This window comes from Clinocottus analis, unplaced genomic scaffold (assembly GCF_023055335.1).
Source record: "Clinocottus analis isolate CAN_PGR_092001 unplaced genomic scaffold, fCliAna1.0.p SCAF_10, whole genome shotgun sequence".
Classification (NCBI taxonomy): Eukaryota; Metazoa; Chordata; class Actinopteri; order Perciformes; family Cottidae; genus Clinocottus; species Clinocottus analis.
This window is the reverse complement of record NW_027175821.1, coordinates 5503906-5525863: the sequence shown is the minus strand read 5'-3', so window position 1 is coordinate 5525863 and position 21958 is coordinate 5503906. Positions and strand designations below refer to the sequence as shown.

The 21958-nt window shown below is 45.5% G+C and overlaps 6 protein-coding genes across 8 annotated transcripts; 1 reads left to right on the top strand and 5 right to left on the bottom strand.

Annotated features, from left to right (window-relative positions):
- Positions 1-279: 279 nt before the first annotated feature.
- Positions 280-1647, bottom strand: foxi3b (forkhead box I3b). Its single transcript, XM_068594303.1, has 2 exons — positions 1047-1647; positions 280-851 (listed from the first exon to the last, which is right to left on the bottom strand). Exons 1-2 carry the CDS (start codon positions 1645-1647, stop codon positions 280-282), a joined length of 1173 nt encoding a protein of 390 aa, XP_068450404.1.
- A 999-nt stretch (positions 1648-2646) lies between these two features.
- Positions 2647-3679, top strand: syce3 (synaptonemal complex central element protein 3). Its single transcript, XM_068581191.1, has 3 exons — positions 2647-2774; positions 3087-3195; positions 3312-3679. Exons 2-3 carry the CDS (start codon positions 3087-3089, stop codon positions 3452-3454), a joined length of 252 nt encoding a protein of 83 aa, XP_068437292.1. The 5' UTR covers positions 2647-2774; the 3' UTR covers positions 3455-3679.
- Positions 3680-5325: 1646 nt separating this feature from the next.
- Positions 5326-9884, bottom strand: lcp2b (lymphocyte cytosolic protein 2b). Of its 3 annotated transcripts, none has more exons than XM_068581189.1 (14): positions 9787-9884; positions 8923-9160; positions 8489-8551; positions 8350-8396; positions 8194-8256; positions 8077-8105; positions 7945-7985; positions 7611-7806; positions 7196-7279; positions 7004-7088; positions 6596-6674; positions 6148-6222; positions 5835-5984; positions 5326-5638 (listed from the first exon to the last, which is right to left on the bottom strand). In XM_068581189.1, the coding sequence occupies exons 2-14, from the start codon at positions 8998-9000 to the stop codon at positions 5513-5515; spliced, it is 1116 nt and encodes a 371-aa protein (XP_068437290.1). In that variant the 5' UTR covers positions 9001-9160; positions 9787-9884; the 3' UTR covers positions 5326-5512. The 3 variants fall into 3 exon arrangements, with proteins under 3 accessions (XP_068437290.1, XP_068437289.1, XP_068437291.1); XM_068581188.1 differs by having other exon boundaries at positions 9560-9855; XM_068581190.1 differs by having other exon boundaries at positions 5327-5638; positions 7196-7276; positions 9560-9854.
- A 1792-nt stretch (positions 9885-11676) lies between these two features.
- Positions 11677-13455, bottom strand: LOC137790572 (protein Wnt-8a-like). The gene is made up of 6 exons (XM_068584947.1): positions 13394-13455; positions 13210-13243; positions 12996-13125; positions 12597-12722; positions 12318-12460; positions 11677-12250 (listed from the first exon to the last, which is right to left on the bottom strand). Exons 1-6 carry the CDS (start codon positions 13453-13455, stop codon positions 11693-11695), a joined length of 1053 nt encoding a protein of 350 aa, XP_068441048.1. The 3' UTR covers positions 11677-11692.
- Positions 13456-13939: 484 nt separating this feature from the next.
- On the bottom strand, positions 13940-16202 carry LOC137790415 (protein Wnt-8a-like). The gene is made up of 6 exons (XM_068584641.1): positions 15991-16202; positions 15850-15883; positions 15566-15704; positions 15037-15162; positions 14757-14899; positions 13940-14620 (listed from the first exon to the last, which is right to left on the bottom strand). Exons 1-6 carry the CDS (start codon positions 16059-16061, stop codon positions 14051-14053), a joined length of 1083 nt encoding a protein of 360 aa, XP_068440742.1. The 5' UTR covers positions 16062-16202; the 3' UTR covers positions 13940-14050.
- Positions 16203-19373: 3171 nt separating this feature from the next.
- Positions 19374-21471, bottom strand: tmsb2 (thymosin beta 2). The gene is made up of 3 exons (XM_068583837.1): positions 21322-21471; positions 20143-20249; positions 19374-19856 (listed from the first exon to the last, which is right to left on the bottom strand). Exons 2-3 carry the CDS (start codon positions 20240-20242, stop codon positions 19819-19821), a joined length of 138 nt encoding a protein of 45 aa, XP_068439938.1. The 5' UTR covers positions 20243-20249; positions 21322-21471; the 3' UTR covers positions 19374-19818.
- Positions 21472-21958: the final 487 nt, after the last annotated feature.

Below are 21958 nucleotides of genomic sequence, written 5' to 3'. Positions count from 1 at the left end.
GCAGTTTCAGGGAGGGACACCCGTAGTCGCTGACTCAGCTGTTACTGTGGGAGTCAAGGACCTTTTTACTCTGCTGTCACACGCTACAGGGATCTCAACTGTCTCAGTCAGCGCAATCTGTGTGTGTATGTGTGTTTGTGTGTGTGTGTGTGTGTGTGTGTGTGTGTGTTGTCTTTGAGAACCCAACCTCTCTCCAGCAAAAGTGACCGGACAGATAACATTTCCCGTCAAGAGTCTCTTCAACCCAAACTCCCCGCCCCCCCCTTTTTTAATGTCTCATTAAACCTCTGTGCCCTCGCGGTGATAGATGAGTCCTGTCGAGCCTAGCGTAGGGTAGAAATGCCCACTGGAGCCGTTGTACTGGCTGAGAATGGGGCTGACGTAGCCTAGGGAGGAGTGGGTGGGTGAAGAGGAGAGCACAGGGGGAGCTGGCCCTTGTGGTCCCCACTCTGGGCCACCTGAGTTGGGGGAGTAGCTACTAAAGCCTCCAGGTTGCGTGGGTCTGTGAGGCCCATCCAAAGGCAGGTTGATATGCAGCGGCCTGCTCAGCCCGTCGCCTCCCACCTCCCCAGCTGCTCCGGCTGTCACGCCTGACATCTCGGACAAGAAGCTGCTGAGACAAGGCGCGGGGCCCGACGATGAAGGGGAGGGGATCCTGTCCGCCGTGGGAGACATGTTCAGGGAAGTTGTGTCCTTGGGGCTTCCCCGATCGCTGTCACATGACTCCGGAGCCCCCGGGCCGCCGTCAGCGCCGGTGAGGGAATCGGACTTCCTCTTCCTTTTGCGACGGAAGTTTCCGTTGTCAAACATCTTTTCACAGTTTGGGTCGAGTGTCCAGTAGTTGCCCTTGCCTGTGGTGAAAGAATGTAGAGTTGGTGACGTTCAATTTACATGTTGAAAATGGCTTTAATTAAACACACGCCAATGAAACACAACAGCACATTTAACACAAACCCAAAAAATGAAGTGAATCACACACGTTTTCTCACTCATTAGAGAGGGATATTCAAAACAGAGCCAAAAACAAAACAAAAACAAAATTTTACCTGGATCATCCTCGTCTCTTGGGACTTTTTTGAAGCAGTCGTTGAGGGACAGGTTGTGTCTGATGGAGTTCTGCCAGCCAGCTTTGCTCTTGTTGTAGAAAGGAAAGTTGTCGGCCACATACTGATAGATCTGACTCAATGTCAGCCTCCGGTCCGGGGCTCCGTGGATAGCCATGGCGATGAGAGCGGAGTAGGAGTACGGTGGCCTGACCAGCTTCATCAGGTCTTCTTGCGAGGGGAGAGAGAACCAGCTCAGCTCCCCTCCCGGACCCCCAGCTCCGGCGGGACCCAGATAAGGCCTCTGCATGCCGTAGTGCTGAGGGACAAAGGGGGGGCCGGGGTTACCGGGCGGCCCGGTGGTCGCCAGGTACGGCGGCGTGTTGATCCCAGAGCCGTTGAACCAGAGGTAAGGGTTCGGGGAGGAGGCGGCGTAGTCGCTCAGGTCGTAGGTGGTCGGAGTGGTGCGCTGCGGACTCGGCAGCGAGGGAGGAGGGTAGTAACAGTCACTGTACATGCTGAGCTCAGGGGGCTCCTGGCCGAGGCTGGGGAACTGCGGGCCACACCGAGGTGGAGACTGTCCCTGGGCCTCAAACGTAGACATCGTGGAATCTATTGTTACCGCTCAGAGTCTTCCAAGTTGTAAGCTACTCTTCTCCACCCCTTTCTGGTCGGTTTGCCCTTGCTGTATGTCAAGATGTCACCTGTCTACCTGCTTTATCTGTTCCCTGGAAACGCCCCCTGCCTCGTTTGATTGGTTGTGTTTTCAGGTGAGAAGCCTGTTCCTGCTTTCTCCCAGTTTTTTTCCTGCTGTCAGCTTGTTCACTTCCTCCAGGGGTTTTGTTCACCCTCAATTAAATAATTTTCCACTCAAGCTGTTACTCCAACATTGATTGAGTTTAGTCATTTCTTTGTGGATAATGATCTAAATTTCAACAAAATGTAATAAAATAAACATAGATGATGATACACTTAATCTTTTTTTTTTCTTTCTGTTTATTAATTCCGGCCAGTTTAGTTACAGAGATAAATAAATATCCTTCTCCGACAGAACAGAGACCATTTTGCGACTCATGTTTTCTTATTTAAATATTGATAATATTTGAGTCACATTCATCAATATTTTCTATACAGCATTACCACACTAAAAGAGTACAATTGCAAAAACATTTGCAATGGTCTCTTAGCTGAAGAAATATCAAAGGAATACAATAAGCATGGCTTCAGATACCAAAAAAGCAATGTATGAATAATGGGTTGATAACAGTATGACAGTAAGTACAGCATAATTTAAATATAATAGTATTTTGATATTATTTAGCCAAATATGCCGGGGGAGTAGCATTTCATTTGTTAGCTATTTCCCCCAAGATATTCCCATGTGTCACAGATGAGGCTACCTTAAAATATAATGGTTGATAATGTTCCGAATTATTAAAAACACAGTGTATCCTGCCGACAGTCAATGGCTGTTTTTTACACAAAAATTGTATGTGATAAGAATATAAACCCATTTATGCCATTGTGATGAAAAACAATAAAGAACCCATAAGTCATAATTATGACAAAACTGTCTCATAATTTCGATTTACTGTGAAAATACCGAAAATCGTAGGTTTACAGCGTCACGTGATGAAACGACACCGACACTGTTTTTTTCTTCTTTTCTTCTGAAGTTAGCGCGAGCACTTTCTATTTCACACTAACTTAACGAAGAAACGGCGCTCTATCGTAAGTTTTGCACAATTTAAAACGGGATAATACAGATTTTACCGCATCAACTAATTGTTTAAATCCCAGCTATTGTTTGTAGATGCCGCTGTTTCCTTTGACGGATGGAAATTCCGTCAGAATCGAGTTGTTAAATCATATTTTATATCGTGCTGACGCAACGCCGCGGCGCCGTGAGCTAGCTTAGCTAGTCTAGCTAACGTAAACTAAACGGTTTATTAGCGCTCGCGGAAGTTGGTTTTTTTTTAGTTGCGGAGGAGCGACTGCGTGACAGGCCAGCTGACAAAAGCCAAACGGCGGTTTGTAATTCAGATGGCCGATTCCTCTTCGAGCTCCAAGCTGCTGCAGGACAGCAGGGACGACGTGCTGGAGCTGAACAAGGACTTGGAAAGCATTATAGAAGCCATTGAGAACATATCAGGTGTGTAACTTGTGTCTCACTGCGTTAGATAGGCTTCCATGGTATAACGGTGCGGGATGCATGTAGGTTAACGTTACACTGTCTGATGCTCTGGCTCATCTGTACGCCTCTTCTAGTGCAGCTCACTTGGATGAGCTACGACATGGTGGCGCTGCGTACCGGTCCCGAACTGGGGACCTCCATGCGGAATCTGAGCGAGGCCTTTCATAGATGCCGCGCTGTTATCTGTGGAGACCAAGACCAGGAGATGGGCAGCTGAACGGACCCCGCTGCCACAGCCGCCATTCACATGTGATACCAGAGTGTTACCCTCACCAGACGACGTTTCTGCTCTCTGAGTGTTTGTGTTAAAACAACATAATAAGGATGTTTCATTCAGACTCATGTTGCAAGTGTTTCCATTTATGTTAGATTTGTGGGTTTCAAAGTAGTCAAGTGTGTTTAGCCTGTTCAATTTATTAATAAAGAAAACATGAAGTGAGAATCTCTTCTGTGGTGTTTTTTTTAATTTCATATCGTACATGTCTGGCACCACCTTTTGAATTGGAGTAACTCCCTATGTGTATCAATAATCTCATGTCATAAATAAATAACTGGTGGAATCTGTCAGCATTGTCCTTCAACCTTCGGGGCTGATTTCACACAGTGAAGGGCACATTGAGCCATTTTCAACCTTAAAAATGCAGATCTTCATATTAACACTCAGATTAATGTTTCATCGCACTGTCGTTATATGGCTCAGTTCACAGCTCAATAAATCACTTTTTATGTAAGTTTATGTTCACATTCTACTTGGGATATTGCACCAGCATTCAGGATTTCGTTTCAAGTTTGTAAGATTTGGTGTAGGATAATTATAGTTGACAGAGTCTTGCTTTGTTCTTATGCAAGTATTTTCCAGATGGAGAACACACAGAAGAGCATAGATCAAGCCTCAACTGCCTGCATTGATCTGGAAAACATACTGAAAGAGCTGGACTCGTTATCTCACTGCATGGATCAACTGGCATGTATGTTTGGCTGTTCATCCCCGTTCACTCTCTTTACACCTCCAACATGTCAGTAAGAAGCAAATTATGCCACTAAGACGACTTTAATGATCGATTTGCAAATATGCAAAGCGCATGATGCAACCGTTATCCGAGATCTGAACTGTGATAACCAAATCGGATTACTGCACACCAACTGCTGCTCGGCTTAGCCTTGCTTGTCGATGTCAGTGGTGCAGAGTTGCACGATGCTGATGGGCTGATAGGAGTAACGGAAAGATTTCCCATCCATTTGATGTGAAGCAGAATTTTGAAACTTTTTTTTTTTTTATGCTGATAGGGATAGACCGTTTTGGTCCAAGAGATAGTACAGGTAGTTGTCAGTCAACCTCTTTTTAGAGCGCCGTTGTCAGTTTCAGATTTGAAAACCTCCTAAAGCCCAAAAGAAAATGATGTTCTCAATAGATCAAGTACTCATGTCGTTTTAGTTTTTCTGTGTTTTAATTGTTCCCTCTGAGGACCCCCTTTGTTTTTATTGTGAAACAATTTTGTTCATCAACACCACCCTCCAAAATCTAACATAGTATTTAGTATGCACAGTTTTTCTCAGTTAATGCACAGCATCTTCAAAACCGGGTTAAAATGAATGTGTAGAATAGATATACATCTCTCATTGATCTCAAACACAATTTACATTGTTCGGGCAATGTACTTATGCTTGAGTAGCACATATTTTGGTCAGATATGCAGTGAATACTAGTAAAAAGGATAAAGTAGAGAGGCAGTTTAACATTCAGGTACTTCCCTGTTAAGAACTACCTTTCTTGGTGTGGAACCATATATATTTTGAAACGTGACTCTAGGACACATTAGAACTGTTCACCTGAGGCACTTGTGAAACAAGGTTTTCTGGATTTGTTTTCTGCCTGCAGTGCAAACCCAGCTGAGGCAATGTGATCTGATCGTTTGTGTTGGCCACCCTGACAAGTCGCAGTTTCTGAAACTGCAAGAGGCGCTGAAGCAGCCGCAGTCGCCGCCAGCTCGACCTGAAACCACGGCATGAAGAACAGAGGTAATGCCGTGTGAACATAGTTTAGTCTAGTATACAAACCACCAGCCATGTAAAGAGCCTTTATTTTTCTCTCATTCGGTCCACTACAAACAAATAAAGTAACCAAAAGGAGGAGTTACACAACAATGACCTTTTGTGCTCGCAAAAAAACTGTGACATTTCTGCTCGGTTTGAACAGGCCACTCGTTTGCATGCACACAAATTAGCATAGCGAGTCAGACCCAAACACCCACATTAGGCCTGATGCTGGTGCTGGTCAGAGTCCCGCAGGGTGCAGCAGACAGCACTGGTTCTGCGCTTCAGCGCTTTGGTCTGTGGCATCAATGAGCTGCAGTGGGTTGTTTGTGTGATGGGTAATCATCTCCTTCACCCCAGGGAAACTCTACAGCACAGCAGCACACACACACACAAAAAAAGATGACGGGGACCTTATGACGCAGCGCGGCACAAGTCAGCATCAAACACTCCCCGAGGCGTGCCACAAGATGTGAACTTTTCAGTTTATTTTGAGTGAACACAGAACGGCTTTCCCCTCCTCATTTTATCACTATTCAAAGGCGTCAGCATTTTTAGTTTACCTGGGTCGTTTTGAGGCTACTGCCGAGGGAGTAGGAGCTGCCTTGGTTTCGGATCATAATGTTGTAAACCTTGGCTTGTTTCAGCAACATCAGGGTGTACGGGTGCTCAGTCGAGCCTTTTGAGCTGTCCCTCACCACAAATGCCCCGTCCTAAAAACACAAATATTGGACAAATCCACACGGATGCAAACCTTCAGTCAGTTTGACGCGATTTTGCAAATAAGATCCTGGTCAATTTCAGCTGCATGTTTGTGTGTTTGTGCGTCTGTGCTCCAGAGAGAGGAGGGCGAGACAGTGAGACGCAGCACCTGACCTTGTTCACCTCTCTGAGGGCAACTTCCGCTTGACGTCTGGTCACCTTTCCTCCGTACCAGCTGGGATCCAAACCCTCGATGAAACATAACAAGACCGTCATTGTGAGGACTAAAAAAAACAAACTCTTCATTCCTCATTTCTCTTTCGTGGTCTGACATAAATGTGTTTTACATTATTGTTTTTGTGAAAGAAATGTAACAGAGATTCTCAGTTAACCCGGCCTTGTGAATAAAGAGCAAATCTCTTGAGTTCTGAGCAGACATAAGGGGCCCACCGTTCTTTTTTTTTCTTCTTTTTTTTTTACAACAACGCCATCTGCTGTTTTCCTACTGAAATGACTGTGTTGTTGCACAGAAAACTCCCCCTTGATATCATTTGTGCTCACTAGTTAGAACAGTTTATAATGGAAGTCATGACTCGATTGTTTTTCCACATGTGCTTCTCACCTCACTTTGTCCTGGCATTGAGTTGTTAACCTTAGCGGACTTTGTTGGCACTGGAGGTACTGGATTGAGTTTACTTGCTCTGGGAATAGAGAGATGAAATAGAGCATCGTTGGACAAAAATGGGGGTATATGAGATGTTTGTTAAATATAAGTTAAAATAAACATCCACTACAAATTGTAAGTTCTTAAACTAAATTGTACGATTATATATACAATATTAAATCAGACACTGATGGCACAGTGATGTATTACATCTTTTTTCCCTACAAAAATGCTTTGTGCTGGGCAGGTGGTACTTGGCTGAAAAAACATATTTCACAAGAGGTATGTCCCTGAAGAAAAGGGTTGAGAACCAGTGACCGAGAGCGACAGGCTTGCTAGACTCATACATTGTTCTGGTGGGCCTACCTGACAGGCACATTTTTGGGTTTGGGAACTCTCAGTTTAGGGTCGATGCTTGGGGATGAGCCAGGAGCCTTGACAGCGTCGCCCACTTGTGGACATGATGGATAGTGCAGAACAGAAATGTGACGAGATCACACCATTTGGCTGTTCTACCGATGCGGCCGCCCCAACCCGTACATAATACCCAGCACATACTTGATTTTACCAGGTCTGTCTGGGATGGGTCAGATGGTCTAGGCTTCCTGCTCCTGTTGATATGCAGATTGGGCTGGCCTGCTGCTGTGTGGGATGGGATAACACATTTCACAGGAGGATTAGTTCAATAGGTCAGGTGCTTGAGGAGTCTGTAAATGCACAGTCATCTTGTGCTTTGATAGGTCTCTGAGGTGTCTGGCGGCTTTGAGGTCCTATTAGCAGGCATTTGCTCATAAACAGGATCTGCTCACATGCATATACACAAGAGTTTTAACTTAGGCCTGCGAGAAATGTGATCAGCAATTCTGCTTTCCAAGCATATAAAACAAAAAGGCAGGAGACATGCTGATGTGTTGTCAAATGCGATTGCATTGTATCGGCACACAGCGCCGTTGTTGCGGTTGCTTTCTGTCACCTCGGCAGTGGCCGTCCTGAAGTTGACCCACTCTGGGAGGTCGAGGCGGCTTCATTATTTCTGCAGGAGAAGGGCTCTTGGTACTTATTTCATAGATCTCGTCGCTGTCCTCTTGCTCAGCTGTTTGTGGCTCAACCAAAGTACAGATGTAGCCATCTTCCTCTCGGCCTTCACAGTCGTTACCACTTTCACTGTCCTGCCAAACACACACACACACACACACACACACACAGGTACCAGACATGTGATCTATTGCTTGTGTTATGTGTCACTTAATTTAATTAATTTGCTTTGACGCTGAAGCTTGTATCATTAAAAGTAGTGTATTACTTACAAACTCATCCGACTCCCAGTATTTTTCCTCCTGTACCAGTACTGTTGGGAAATAAAAGAATGGTATCATCAGGCCTCAGGAAAGATGGATTTATGATATCAGTGGGATCGTCGAACACAAAGTGTCCTCTACCTGGTTTGGGGTACTTTTGTGGCTTCGATCTGCACAGAAAATAAGAACGTTATGCTTTGTTGTTGTGTTACTGTTTCACATTCGGTACCAGTCGTAAAATGAGTTCTGTTTTCTTACTTTTGACCAGAGCCCTTCTTCTGATTCTCCTTGTTGATCTCACTTTGAATCTTAGTAACTAATCTATGAAGATACATGATTATTTGTTAAGCAATATTTTTGGTGTGAAATGCTGTTTGTTGTCATTTAAATTATTATATTTTCAGTCGGACTTACGGGACATAAAGGCAGGGGAACACCTGAAGCTCAACCATAGTCATTTCCTGGATGACGTAGATTTGAAATAAGATTAAACATTTAATTGAGCATTTCAGTAAATGTGTGCAACAGCCTGCAGACATGTCGACATACTTACCATGAACTTTGCTCCACTTATGTTGCCCTTTATCACTAATTTGTCGCAGCCGGATAACTTTTGCTGAGAAAATGTCACAGATGACTTTTAGAGCAGGCAAACAAGCTTTAAGTGAATGTCTGGAGTTATATAATTGCCTTGAAATATCATAGTAGCTCAGTCTTTCAGTTCCACGTTGGGTTCAGTGTTATAAAATGTACTGCATCAAATTTAAATCAAAAATATATGTAAAAAATGTGCTATAAACTGCTTTTTGCATTACTCAAGCAACATATTCATATGCATTGTTGACTTAGTTTCATATGTATTGTACAGCCACGGCCTTTTAAGATCTGTCACATATCAAGTTATTGGTAAATGAAGAAACTACAGTCCTTGATTTATTGCAAAATATATGAAAACAATTTATTTCAACCTCGCCTTTTAATGCTCACCCTCCTCATGTAGTCGGCCAGACTTTGGGGACTCCATCCCAGCACCTCCACTTTAGAGGGAATGTTGTTTAAACTCATGCTCCTCTCCTGTACGTATCGCGTCCACTGGAAAATAACGGCTTTAATCGACAGCTTTTCGTTTGGCAGTGGTCTCACCAAACTGTTGCTCTTGAAGTCTTCAACACACTCAACCTTTTAAAAATGAACGTCTCTCTGCCTTTGTTATCTTCTTCCTTGCCTGTCAAATAAAAGACAGAGGTCGAAATGTTTCTGTGGTTTTAAAGTATTTATGTTAATTATATTTTTGTATTTCCTTTTCTAAACCAAGAGCCTGCTGATTTCCTGTTACACAACTACATACGCCACCACAGGCTTGTAGCTGCATACGGTGTGTTTTTTTTTGCTGTGTGCTAACTTGTCTGCGTGATAGTTGACTGAACAACTGGATCGTAATGTGAGATGCAGATTTCTCAAACAATTTTAAGTCTTAATAGACCCAAACTGGGTTGACGTACTCTTCTAAATAGTTGGATTCAAAAGCCTTTATGGTCAATGTTGCTGCTTGGAGATTTAAGTCGTTTTGGGATCTCATGCATGCTTTTTAATCTATTTCATAACGAGGGTAGTTGAAGCCTACGTCAGGTCTTGATTCCCGGCCACAGCCTGCATCAGGCCTCTTGGTATCTCACACCCAGGTGAGAGAGGAGGGCGGCAGAGAGGAGGGATGATCAATCATGCTCAGATCCCTCTATACCCCCAGGCATGTCTGGGTGAATACATGAGTCCTCCTGGGGGGTCTCTGTGGGAGATCGACCCCCGCCCCCCTCCCTGGTTTTCCTCCTCTGTCCTGATTGGGAAACATACCTCCCCAATGAAAGACACGATGCTGCCTCTGTGGAGGAGGCATGAAGTAGAGTCCAATCAAACAGCCCGAGACGCAGCACTTTTCAACAAGTTTTTCAATCGCCGTCAGATGATATTCAGTTATTGTGGTTGTTTTTAAATGCAAACAACACTTTAGTTAATCAGCAAGCTTGCAACGCGCAGCCGAGCAACAGCATCATGTGGCCCAATATGGAACCAATAATGCACTCAGCGGAGAGCAGAGGGAAGGGGCGGAGCGGGGAGGGCTTCCAGTGGGGCGAAACCTTCATTAACGCACAGCAGGACGGCATGGGAAATCCAGAACATCCCCAGAAGCAAACAGACAAATGGGAGGGATGGGAGGGAGTGTTTTTGGTCTGTGAGAGTGTTACTTGTTCCTTCTACAGTCAGTTTTGTAAGTGTGTCGGTGTTTCTCAAACTGTTTTGTGTGATTTCTTTTATCAGTGACTCTGAGCTAATATGCTAATGGTCAGCTTCATTGGCCAAATATGAGTTCACATACCAGCAATTTGACTCTGCTTTTTTTTTCTTTCAATGTGCATGCACAGAAGCAGACCTGCAGCTATAACAAGGCCAGCTAGGTCTGTATACAGTGTGTATTTATATACACAACAATGAACAACAGCATGCAATGTCTATAAGTAAGACGGTTTCTATTGGCTGTGAACATACAGCAACCAATCTTACAGGTTGCAGTCGGACGTAGGTGGATACAGTATGTCAATTACCTGTAAGTTCAGTATATGCACATGCTGCTTAGATTTCTGTTTGGCATGCGGAGACATGTATATGTCACAAAAAATAGTGTGCATATAGATGATAATCATTTTAGTGTGGACTCCATCAACTGTTTTAAAGATGCTGTAAGTTCTAGATGTATCTCCTGCTTTAACTGGTTTGTATGTAGTGGAACAGCCTTGTCTCACCCCCCTACCCCCCATCCTTTCCATCACCCCCCAGGCCCCCCAGGCATGGACCCCCTCACGAAGGTAATATCCATGCCATCACTCATTTAGCTGGGGCAGTGGCAGATTTATGACCCGTCCAGCTGAGAGGAAGATTTTTGGAGATACAGGGGGGGGGGAGTAGAGGCGAGAAGGAGCCAAATGAATGGCTCTTTAGACACAGAGAGGCCGGTGGGCGGAGGCGAGGCTCCTCTCGGGCCTAATTACTTGCAAATTATAAGATTAGAAATTAACTTGCTTTCAAGGTGGACTCTTGAGTCGCGCTCATTTATAACTGCATGTCTCACTCACAATGTGATGTCTGGATTCCAATGTGACCCACTTTGCTGAGAAGCTTGAGCTTGGTTACAATCTGTTTGCCCTCACAGCTTTAATGTATTGTGATACATTTGCATTGCCTGCAGTATGTGACAAAGACTAGCATAGGCATAGTGTCACTCATGGGTTATCAGGCCAAATAGTTACTTCGAGCAATGGAAATGCTTCCTTGTTTTGTCTTTCAAAAGCCTCCCTGCTCCTTGAATGGCATCAATACACATTGACATCAAAGTGAAAGTGGATCAATGCTGGATCAACACCTTGGTTAGGTGCGAACTGCACCATGTTAACCATGTAATCCTCTGTTAATTGTATTCGCTCCATTCTTATTGTAATACGCTTGTGTGCCCCGTCATAAAATCCATTGATCCCTGGATTTACAAGGTAAAGAAAAACTGACTGAAGTGAGAAGGTTTCATTTATAACTTTTATTTTTAATTAAACACATTCTTCATAAATAGACACTTGAGTATTTATTATACAATGAGACGTAAAAAGTGCAAAGAGACATTTAACATCTTAACATGGGCCATTACTGAACAGACGTTTACTGTGATGCAGACAGGTAATAGATCCATAACCACATATACATATATCTATTTTCACTTGGGTCCTCGGTACTTCCTTCTGAAGCTGTTGCCATCAGCTCCTTCCCTCTTGGCGCACATGTGCTGGACTATGACCTTGGAGCAGTCGTCGCAGTCCACCGTGCAGCACCAGTGGAATTTGCAGTTGCAGCTGCTCACCACCTCCGTGCGCCTCTCCTCCACCTTAAGGCCGCATTCGTGACACAACCTGCGGCAGCTGCGCCTCTCCCACGGGGTCAGCCCGTCTCCGTGCTGCACACACTCCCGGCCCTCGGTGCCGTACAGCCCGATGCTGGTGTTCCTCCTGCAGTAGTCCGGGGAGTCCTCCAGGTAGATGAGTTCCGTCGGCGCGACGTCGCCGAACGCGTCCACGACGGCGCCCCGGTGGTCCGCGCTGTTGCCGGCGCGCATGCGCTTCTTGTCGATGTCCAGTTTCTGGGCTTGGTCGTGCTTACTCTTCAGGTAGTTGCCGATTTCTCTGAAATCGGACAGCTGCGTCCAGCAGGTTTGGACACTGCAGCTCTCGGACATGCCGTGGCATCTGCAGATGCGCTTCATCGTTGCCTTCACAGCCTGTTGGAAAAGTGGGACAGTTCACCACCGGTAACCACTTTTCAGGGAGGCAACGTGCAGAACTTACCAGCCGCCCGGCCGCGTTGTTGTGCAGGTTGACAGCGGCCCTGGAGTCCTGCCCTGTCTCCTGTGCGTCCACGTACTGCTTGGAAATACTCTCCCCGAAATCCACGTTGTCGCTACAGCCACCCCACAGCCAGCCACGACCGCCTGCACACAGCACACAACTTCAATCAATCAGGTCACCAATGTTGAGCCCGCTAAAGTTTGTAAATACAATACACTGTATGTGCACAGTATGCATGTAGATAACCTATCATAATCTGTGTAATGTGCTTAATCTCACCGATTTTCCCGTTCTTGGAGACATCGCATCCGCAGTTGTCGAGGTCTCCCAGACTACAGTTCCTGGTCAGAGTGTACATGACCCCCGCTGCACTAATAGCGTGGACGAAAGAAGTCTCTCTGGTGGCTGTTCATGAGAGAAAAAGAGGCAATCGCGTTTTACGTAAGCGAATATAGAACAATAAAGTGTGCATTCATGTTGCTACAAACGTATGAGCAACATGAATGGAACAATAATATATACTATGCCCCCATATTTTCGTACTGATCCCCATGCACTCTGTGTATGACGTCCTGTGTTATTGTGTATCCTTGGCACACTTTACGCATACACATTACGCATGCCATTTTTGGACCTGTGTGCAAAAAAGGATTCTTTTTTTTTGCAATCGCAACGTACCGCGTTTGAGTTCTTTCAGCTGAGTGGCGGAGTCGGGACAGTTCCATCTATCCCACGCAAACTGGTGTTTGCACTCTTCGATGCCACTCTGCGCGCCTTCCTGCACGCTCCTTCCATAGGTGAGGTATGCCTGCAGGACAGGCGATGACATGTTGTTGGCCCGATTCACGTGTTACAAAACGTTATCCAAAACGTGCACAGGGTAATTACCTACCTTGTGTCCCGTCATAAGAAAGTTACTTGCCACCCTGAGGGGGGAGATGGAGGATAAAGCGCAATCTTAGTTTGACACACACACACACACACACACACACACACACACACACACACACACACACACACACACACACACACACACACACACATAGAATATCGACAAACAGTGTATCTGCTCTTACCAAGCATGTCCCGGGCACGTTTTGTATAAAAGAAGCAGCAGCCAAAAAAATGCATGCACCATTTTCACATATATGCAGTGTCCCCTCAAAGTAGAGCTATATATTTGGCCCCGCGCGCTGCAACTTTCTCCTTTATTTGAATGAAGAACAAATGGAACTCTTGTTCTTTGTCCCCGAGGCTCCGATACAGCTGATTGGTTGACGAGTTTAGGAAACGCCTCATGGCGCACATCAAAGGATGGCATTAGGCAACAGTTTATATCTTCCTCAGGGCTGTACGACACCACGACCCCATTTTACAACACACTATACTCCGGAGAAATCAGTTTGAGTCATGCATATTGTAGAACAAAATATTTATTTGGCAAGATTTTCAATGAATAAACACATATAACATATTAGACAATTTTCAGACTTCACAGAAGACAGACGCAAATCACAAATCCCCTAAACAGAGTGAGCATGCGTGAAGAGTGTGGGTCCCTCCAAAAAATACATTATTTACAAAATCAAATCAATAAGATCAAGTGCATTAAACGGCTTCAGGTGGCGTGATAAAAACATCATTCTTATGATACAGAATAATGCGTATTGATGTCCACAATGCTGTCAGCAATGACAAGTGATGGAAGAGTCTCTCCATGGAACAAATGGAAATCAGTGCCCTCGCGCACGGTTCCGGCGCTTGCTTTTATTCTGTGGTTTCCTCCCACCTTCTTTCCGTGCGCAGTAATATTTGGTCACGACGCTCCTGCATTTGTCGCACCTCACCGTGCAGCACCAGTGGAATTTGCAGTTGCAGCTGCTGACGACCTCGATGCGCTTCTCCACCACTCTGAGGCCGCATTCGTGGCACAGCCTGCGGCAGCTCTTTCTCTCCCACTGGGACATGTTCTGGTTGTTGCCCTTCAGACACTCCCGACCCTCGGTGCCCGGGAATCCCCGGCTGCGGTTCTTGACGCAGTAGTCCGGGGAGTCCTCCAGGTAAATGAGCGCCGTGCGAGCGATGCTCCGGAGGGCGTGCGCTATGGCCCCTCGGTTGTCCGCGCTGTTCCCAGCCCGCGCCGGCTTCTTGTCCATCTCCAGCTTCTTCGCGTGCTCGTGCTTCATCTTCAAGTAGTTGCCCACCTCTCTGAAGTCGGCCAGCTGCATCCAGCAGGTTTGGATGCTGCAGCTCCCAGACACTCCGTGGCACTTGCATGATTTCCTCATGGTAGCTTTGATAGCCTGTCAAGAGAGCGACAGTATTAGACATGAAATGATGGGGCTTTCTCCTTTTTTGGATTTGAACCCATCGATACATGTTTACATTTGAGCCCATAAAAAGCGACAGTTGCCAAAACATATGACATTCATATCTTACCAGTCTGCCTGCCTCGTTGTTATGCAGGTTGACTGCTGCGCGCGAGTCTTGCCCACCCTCCAGCGCGTCCACAAACTGTTTGGAGATCTTCTCGCCAAACGCCACGTTATCACTGCAGCCTCCCCAGATCCATCCCCTGCCACCTGCGGATTCAAACATGCACATTCAGTTCTCAGAACAAAAGGCCTCACGCAATACACGTTTAAATGTACCTGCCATGGCTGTTAAACAGACATGTAAAAACAGCCATGACTATTAGATGTGCAAATCATAAATGTACCTGTCTGTCTTATTCTGGAGTCATCACAGCCGCAGTTGTCAAAGTCTCCCATGCTGCAGTTCTTGGTGAGCGTGTACATCACACCTGCTGCGCTGATGGCATGGACAAAAGACGTCTCCCTCGTGGCTAAGATAAAAAAAGAAAAAAAAGCGAATCACAAGGTTTTAGTTTGGGATTCTGAATTGGGTTAATAAATGCGCAAAGGCGCTCCTCAAATACTGTGCGTAAAATGCGCGTAAACGGTGCGTAAAGGCAGCGTGTATGGGCTTGAATAGAGTAATACTGTTGGGCATGTTTAGTGTTTTATAAATGTGGTTCCTGCACGTTACTGAAGTTGTTCGTTGTGTCGCTCCTCCGTTGAGGTCACAGCGCACAGACGGTTTTATCACCATCTGCGCAGTGGAGGAATTAACTTTGCGCAAAAGTGCTTCAGTGAAGCTGACAGTTACTGGAACTGAACTCACCAGCATTCAACCCCGCTGCTGCAAGTCAAGCATATGGTACGGACGTGTGGATAATACTGTCTTACCGCTTCGAATGCCGTTGTGTGTGGACAATTGGAGCGTGTTTTCCGGGCAGTTCCACTTCTCCAATGCAAACTGGTGTTTACACTCATGCATCCCACTCTGCGCGCCCACTTGCACACTGCTGGCATACGTGAGAAAAGCCTTGGGAGAGAAGAAAAATAGGAAAAGAAAGAGAAACGTTAGTCTTCACTGCAATATCACAAAAGAATGTTTCCATGACGAAGTCATGTAAAAGAGATCGTATGTTTCAATGCATGCAGATGTATAGACCAAAACATGTATTTACCTTTGGTCCAGTCATGAGGAAGTTATTCACCGTCCTATAGGAAGAAAACAGGACAGCCACGTTAATCCAAGGTCACTGACAAACACACACACATCACACTGTGCAATTCTATATGAATGCATCCAGAAGTTACCGACGTACCAAGCTAATGCAAACGGAACATGACAGCACATGGACAGCGCCAAAGTGGAGAGGAGATGCAAAGGTCCCATAACAGCTGTATTCCCAACGGTGTGTTTGTATCCCAGACGTGAGTGAGTGCCAAGAGCGAGGGAAGAAGGGCAACTAAAAGTTGTGGCCAGACTCCTCGCTGATGATATTTATATGTTCCTGCCCCCCTTTGATTGACAGATTTGTCCAGCAGGTAACGGTTCACTGTGAAAACGCGCGCGTCGACGACGACATTGATCGCCACGGCCCACAGACAAATGGGAGCCTTCGGTGCATAAGTGCACTTCAAAGAAGTGACGCAGACACTTAAACAGCCCCTCATTCATTCACCTGCCGTTCCCAGGCTCTAATCCTTATATACGGTATGGTAGCATATGTATAAATCATCCTGCGAGCATTGCAATTAGGACACGTACAAACTACATATTAATCATATTTACATTCCAGGCAGCCATATGTATGCTAAGTAAAGCCACTGCTGACTCCTTAAGGCATGGGCTTGAAGAGGGGTCACGACACAGCGCAGACAATAAGACATTATAAATGTGGTTCCTCGTTATAACACCACAGTCAGAAATACAGAACTGGGGGCAGTTTTTGAGGCTTCATGTGTAGTTGGAGAGGTTTGGGGAAATGACACCAGTGCCCCAGGGGGAAAAGACAAAGCCATAAAGTCTTTCAGGCGCTGATGGTATATAGTCATGTAAATACTGCCTCACACATCGGCGACATTGGCATCGTCTTGATAATAGGATAATAGATGTTTCCCTGGGAAACCACTTGGTGTGAAAACAGTCTGGAATTTACAAGAGTGCAAACAAATAAGACCTTTTATGTCTTGTAGCAATTACTAGTATCATTTTGTTTCATACGTTTTGATTTATTTAGAGATTAAACACAAAAATAAGACAGATTCATGTCGATCATTGAGTGGAAAGATCTGGGATTACTTGTACTCATCCTTGATTTAGCCTTCACAATCACTGCAATCACCAAGTCCTCATCATGCCAGTGTCTGCCCTCGGAGTGATTTGACGTGCAGAGAAGTTACCGAGTTAGTGATTAATGTTGCAGTTTTTGTTGTTGTTGTTGTTGAAATTAAATCACTTACACATGTCAAATCCACTTTAAGCCACTCAGAATCCCTTAAAACAACACTTCGCACTGCTCGCTGGACAATAGCCGGGCGGCTGGGCGAGGTCCTCCACACAATAGTGCAGAGGTGTAGGTGAGGATAATCCCCACTAATTAGATATCACCCCCGATACGACTGAAACCCCGAGCCGCTCAACACCTTGGAAATAGCACAGAGCGAGTCGAAATCAATCTGCTGTGCTTCGTAATTATGTCCCCACCCTTTAACGAATTTAATGGGTTAATAAGATGCGAACAATAGTGGCCATTGCAGCTGGGCGTGTTTCAGCGTGGATGGTCTCATGAACACCGAAACTAATAGACAAATCACGTGTTACGTCATTTAAAAAAAAGAGTCAATTGCGTTGTTGTTATTATTACATGACACATCCGAAAAGTTGGTCACCTGTCAAAAGGTCAATTTGATGAATAGTGTATTTATGTTGATCCTCTTTTAATGTCCTTATTTTGCACAATTAGTCATATAGAGCGAATGTAAAGTAAATCATAATAATAACAGCTCGAGAGCTCACATGCGTGTGCTTCTCCATACGTTGTGTGTATTGCAGCTCAGGCGCTCACAGCAGAGGGACCAGCCGTGCAGGCTGCGGGGCCCTCGACATACACGGCGCTTAAAATAACATGCGGTCAAAATGCGCGCTAATTAAATTGTTCGAACAGACATCCCCGACACATTAGGCCGCCCGCGGAGCGCTGACGAGTGATTTATGGCCACGAGAGGTGAGAGAAATGGAGCAATAAAGGCTCGGGAGGTGACGGGCTTGACAGGCCCAGGATGGGTGGTAGGACTGCTGACGCCAGCCAGCGACAACGGGTGGGGCTGAAAAGTGACCATTGTAGTGGGCCGCTGTTGTGCAGTACAACTGAAATACATGATAGGCGACGTAGACGCATCCCATCGTTACTGCAGGGCAAGAATTAGTGGAAACGAGTCAACAACTTGTTCAACTCAAATGATTGTTTTTAAATGGTATTTTCTATTATTATGTCGTATGTCGCCCATTTGGTGTATTTTTTTGATTCGAGGTGTTTCTTTATTCCGTGGTGATATTGTTACGGTGCTGCTTTTGTTTTAATATTCAGTCACTCTCAATGTGTTGCCTACAAGCCCCGCCCCCCTCACATTTAAGCCAATCACGTTCCTCCAGGCTCAAGCCTTCTCTGCTACTGGCCACTACTACTGTGACGCTGCTGTTAATAGTCACTGAATTCATCAAGTGGGGCTCGTTTGGTTGATAAGATGCCAGAAAATAGTGGAGAAAAAAACAATATATTTACATCCCCAGAGTCCAGGGCGAGGCCTTTAATTTGCTCTCTTTTCTCAATGAAAATTATACAACCTAAAGGTTTATAAAAAAAGACTAAGACAATTAGCAAATATTATTTGAGAAGCTGGAAACATTGCAACCCCTGACTAAAACATTTTGCTTGAAAATGACATTAATAAAACGGTTATCAAAATTGCCTTTCAGCTCTGATGGCAAGCAAAAAGTAACAACCTGAAGCTCCACACGTCAGTAAATTGTCATATTGAGCCAATGTAAAGGAGAATGTGAAAAAAAGTGCTCATAATCAGAAGCTGTCTGTTGTCATAACTGCATTAATATGATGCTTCCATTTTGCCTGTTTATGTGTTTGATATTAGAAAGCATTGCCATTATAATAAGGTATAAAAAAGTGTTGTTTCTTTCTACAAAATACACAGAGCTGATACAACTGACCACTTTAAAATATAGAATGAAAGACATAGAGGCAGGTTCTCGAAATGTACATGTTTCTTAAATTGTCACTGTGTCGTAGCTTTTAGTTTGTTTAACGTGTCTAGTTTTATGTTTTCTGTCTGTAACTATGTGTTTTTTATGCTGCTGCCTGTCTTGACCAGGTCTCCCTGGAAAAAGAGATTTTTAATCTCAATGAGACTCTCCTTGTGAAATAAAGGTTTAAATAAAAAATAATAGTTTAAAAAAAACAGGAACATGGCCCCTGTTTGTGCATTGAGACATAAACTTGCGAGGCGTGAATTACATAATCGTACTCTGCAATATTTTTATACTGTGCGTGCATCGCACAGAGTCTAAAAAAAACCAACTTTTTCTTTATTGTGTATCCTTCCATGGCCGTGCATGATGAGTGCATGCCTCATGAGGATCTGTAAGAGTCTGCACAGGGACACAAAGAGACAGCAATATGCACAGGGCTGACTGGTTCCATGTCTTCATATTTATTTCATAAAGAAAAGTAAAAAGTTTATTAAGAAAACATCCCACATGATTAGACTCCGAGTGCTCGACCTTTAGTCACCCCCCCTCCCCCACATCCTCCCACCCCCATAGCCTGGATGTCTGTCTATCTCTCTGTGCTACATCACTACACCACTCCCCAGTTTGGCAATATTGGAGACATGCTAGCTAGAGGCTAACAGTGCAAGACAGGCACCCAGGCTAAAGTGTTTTTTCCGCCCACCCAAGTGGTAAGAGAGCCCCCCCCCCCGCCCCCATGTGAGGACGCCGTATATACGGCACCCCGGGGAGCTCAAGAGCACCCTTATCCGAAGACAAAGTAAGAGATTGAAATACTGTGATAATCAAAAGAAAGTGCTTTTTTCTGTGGCATCTCAGCGTCTTCTTTTCACGTGCTCAGAAGTCAAGGTGTGGCATCGCCTTTCCTCTCTTGCTCGATGGCTGAGGAAGAGGAAGAGAAGAGGAAGACAGTTCAGGTCAGCAGGTTTGTGTGCAGTGCATATTATATGTGAGAGGATGCTGCTGCTGCTGCCGCCGCTGCTGCTCGAGGATTTGCTGTGGATCAATGACGCGCTGATGTTGCAGCATTTTAGGTCGTTTTTTTTGCTTCCAGCGCGTGGCGTGCGATGAGTAGCTACAGTAACATTATTGCAGGGATAGGGGGTGGGGGGGGCTTCAATGCCGCCTAGAAACACACAGAAACAGAGACACACAGGGGGGCACTCACTCTCTTTGGTGGGCAGAGGGTTTTTCTCTTTCGTCTCCGTCTTCTTCAGCTTTGCCTTGTCGAAACGGGCGATCTCAGTCAGGTCGGGCTTGTCAGACATTTTTGCTCTGAAAGATGAGAACAAGAACTGAAGCACACACACGTTTGACCTTTCCCGGCGCCCATCGCCCTGATAATGCAGCATTGCATAATCATGTATTGTGTTAGGTATATGCTGTGGTGTAGGTGTAGGACATAATGTCACCACCAGTCAGACATCCTGACGGCTTTGTCTGCTATTGCAGAGAGTCATTGTGGCCGACTGCACATAAAGGGAGTGGCTACGACACGTGCGGCTCAGTCATGTCCACATGGACGCCTGCGAGTGGTCGCTGCCTCACACACGCTCCATCTTGATATTTCTCCTCTCCACAATGCTCATGTATAGCTAACGTGTGCCTATGTTGTTACATCACCCTTTGTCTTTGCCTTTTCCCTCTCCGAGGCTGAGGTCTTTGTTCTCTTCCTACGCATCCTCTCTCCCTCTTTCTCTCTCTCTCCCCTCTCTCTCTCTCTCCCTGCCTCTGCATCCACCCCTGCAGCCTCCTCGTGGATCCAGGCAGTGTTCCACTGCAGTCATATTCACGCACCTAGCCGCAGCTCTGACTAATCCATCTCGCGCAGTCAGGCCCAGTCAGTCTGCTGTGGAAATGTGACAAGCCCACTAGCCTGCAGACAGTCATTTTTACAAAGCAAAGCCACTTCAAAATCACTCTCACTCGTTTGAATTTGAATGGAGGGGTCGACATAGAAAAGAGACATGCCGGGTACACGGCCAGAATTTGAATTACTCTCTTGAAAGGAGGCCCACCGAATCATTTCTAGCTGTCAAATGGTGTCTGTACTCAGCCCTGCCGGGTCTCCACATCATCAAGCCTCACCTTTTTTTTTCAATTCAGTCAGTAAACTGACGTTTTTCAAACACTTGCTATATTGCTCCCTTATCGCCACCATCACCATCATCTTCCTCAACAGCCATCCCTCTTTCGCCTCATTTCTCAGCAGCCGTCGGCACGCAGCCTCCAATCATCCAGCCACACCCCGATCCTTTGTTTGGCTCCGGTAAAACCGAGCCCGAAAGAGACACACAGGCACGGAGACATCGACAAACACACTGAAGGCGAGAGGATCGGTTCTTACCGGTGTTCAACACAGCAGTGGGCTAAAATCCACAGGCGGAGAGAGAGAGAGAGAGAGAGAGAGGAGGGAGGGATAGAGACACAGAGATGGAGAAGGGAGAGCGATGCGGAAGCTGAGTGAATCTGCCGGTGTGTGCACGCCTGCCTGCATCTAGGGTGTGGGTATAAGAGGGAGGGAGGGGGAGAGAGAGAGGGAGAGAGAGAGAGAGAGAGAGAGGGAGAGAGAGAGAGCTTGGTCAGCCTTCCTCCATGACATCAATATTAATGTTCTCGAGGGAAAAGAGCAGAAGACACCAACCACTGATGGGAAGCAGATGTGCCGTTAATGTTCATCCTAGATGGATTATGATGAATCAGATTATTATTATAGATTTATTACACAGCAGTTTTACTGAGTAGGTCAGGAAGGAGATGGTGGAAAGAGGATTTAGTCAATCATAATGGTCGCTATGAATAGTAAATGGACATTTTCATACACACGCACGCACGCACGCACACACACACACACACACACACACACACACACACACACACACACACACACACATGCCTACGCTGATGGCAGGGGTGACCATAAAAGGGGTCAAAGTGCTAATTTGTGCTATTATAATATTCATTACATACTGATAATATTGAGG

What these genes read in the sequence shown, in the direction of transcription:
- foxi3b (XM_068594303.1), bottom strand. Translation starts at nt 1,647, where the DNA reads ATGTCTACGTTTGAGGCCCAGGGACAGTCTCCACCTCGGTGTGGCCCG. An exon ending in AAGAGACGAGGATGATCCAG is followed by an intron (nt 852 to 1,046) that starts GTAAAATTTTGT and finishes CTTTCACCACAG; the next exon opens with GCAAGGGCAACTACTGGACA.
- syce3 (XM_068581191.1), top strand. Translation starts at nt 3,087, where the DNA reads ATGGCCGATTCCTCTTCGAGCTCCAAGCTGCTGCAGGACAGCAGGGAC. An exon ending in AGCCATTGAGAACATATCAG is followed by an intron (nt 3,196 to 3,311) that starts GTGTGTAACTTG and finishes CGCCTCTTCTAG; the next exon opens with TGCAGCTCACTTGGATGAGC.
- lcp2b (XM_068581189.1), bottom strand. Translation starts at nt 9,000, where the DNA reads ATGAGTTTAAACAACATTCCCTCTAAAGTGGAGGTGCTGGGATGGAGT. An exon ending in TAAGTGGAGCAAAGTTCATG is followed by an intron (nt 8,397 to 8,488) that starts GTAAGTATGTCG and finishes TACGTCATCCAG; the next exon opens with GAAATGACTATGGTTGAGCT. An exon ending in AAGAAGGGCTCTGGTCAAAA is followed by an intron (nt 8,106 to 8,193) that starts GTAAGAAAACAG and finishes TTTTCTGTGCAG; the next exon opens with ATCGAAGCCACAAAAGTACC.
- LOC137790572 (XM_068584947.1), bottom strand. Translation starts at nt 13,455, where the DNA reads ATGGTGCATGCATTTTTTTGGCTGCTGCTTCTTTTATACAAAACGTGC. An exon ending in ACGTGCCCGGGACATGCTTG is followed by an intron (nt 13,244 to 13,393) that starts GTAAGAGCAGAT and finishes CTCCCCCCTCAG; the next exon opens with GGTGGCAAGTAACTTTCTTA. An exon ending in ACAACGCGGCCGGGCGGCTG is followed by an intron (nt 12,251 to 12,317) that starts GTAAGTTCTGCA and finishes CTTTTCCAACAG; the next exon opens with GCTGTGAAGGCAACGATGAA.
- LOC137790415 (XM_068584641.1), bottom strand. Translation starts at nt 16,061, where the DNA reads ATGGGACCTTTGCATCTCCTCTCCACTTTGGCGCTGTCCATGTGCTGT. An exon ending in GTTCCGTTTGCATTAGCTTG is followed by an intron (nt 15,884 to 15,990) that starts GTACGTCGGTAA and finishes TTCTTCCTATAG; the next exon opens with GACGGTGAATAACTTCCTCA. An exon ending in TCCTCATGACTGGACCAAAG is followed by an intron (nt 15,705 to 15,849) that starts GTAAATACATGT and finishes TTCTCTCCCAAG; the next exon opens with GCTTTTCTCACGTATGCCAG.
- tmsb2 (XM_068583837.1), bottom strand. Translation starts at nt 20,242, where the DNA reads ATGTCTGACAAGCCCGACCTGACTGAGATCGCCCGTTTCGACAAGGCA. An exon ending in CCCTCTGCCCACCAAAGAGA is followed by an intron (nt 19,857 to 20,142) that starts GTGAGTGCCCCC and finishes CCTCTTCCTCAG; the next exon opens with CCATCGAGCAAGAGAGGAAA.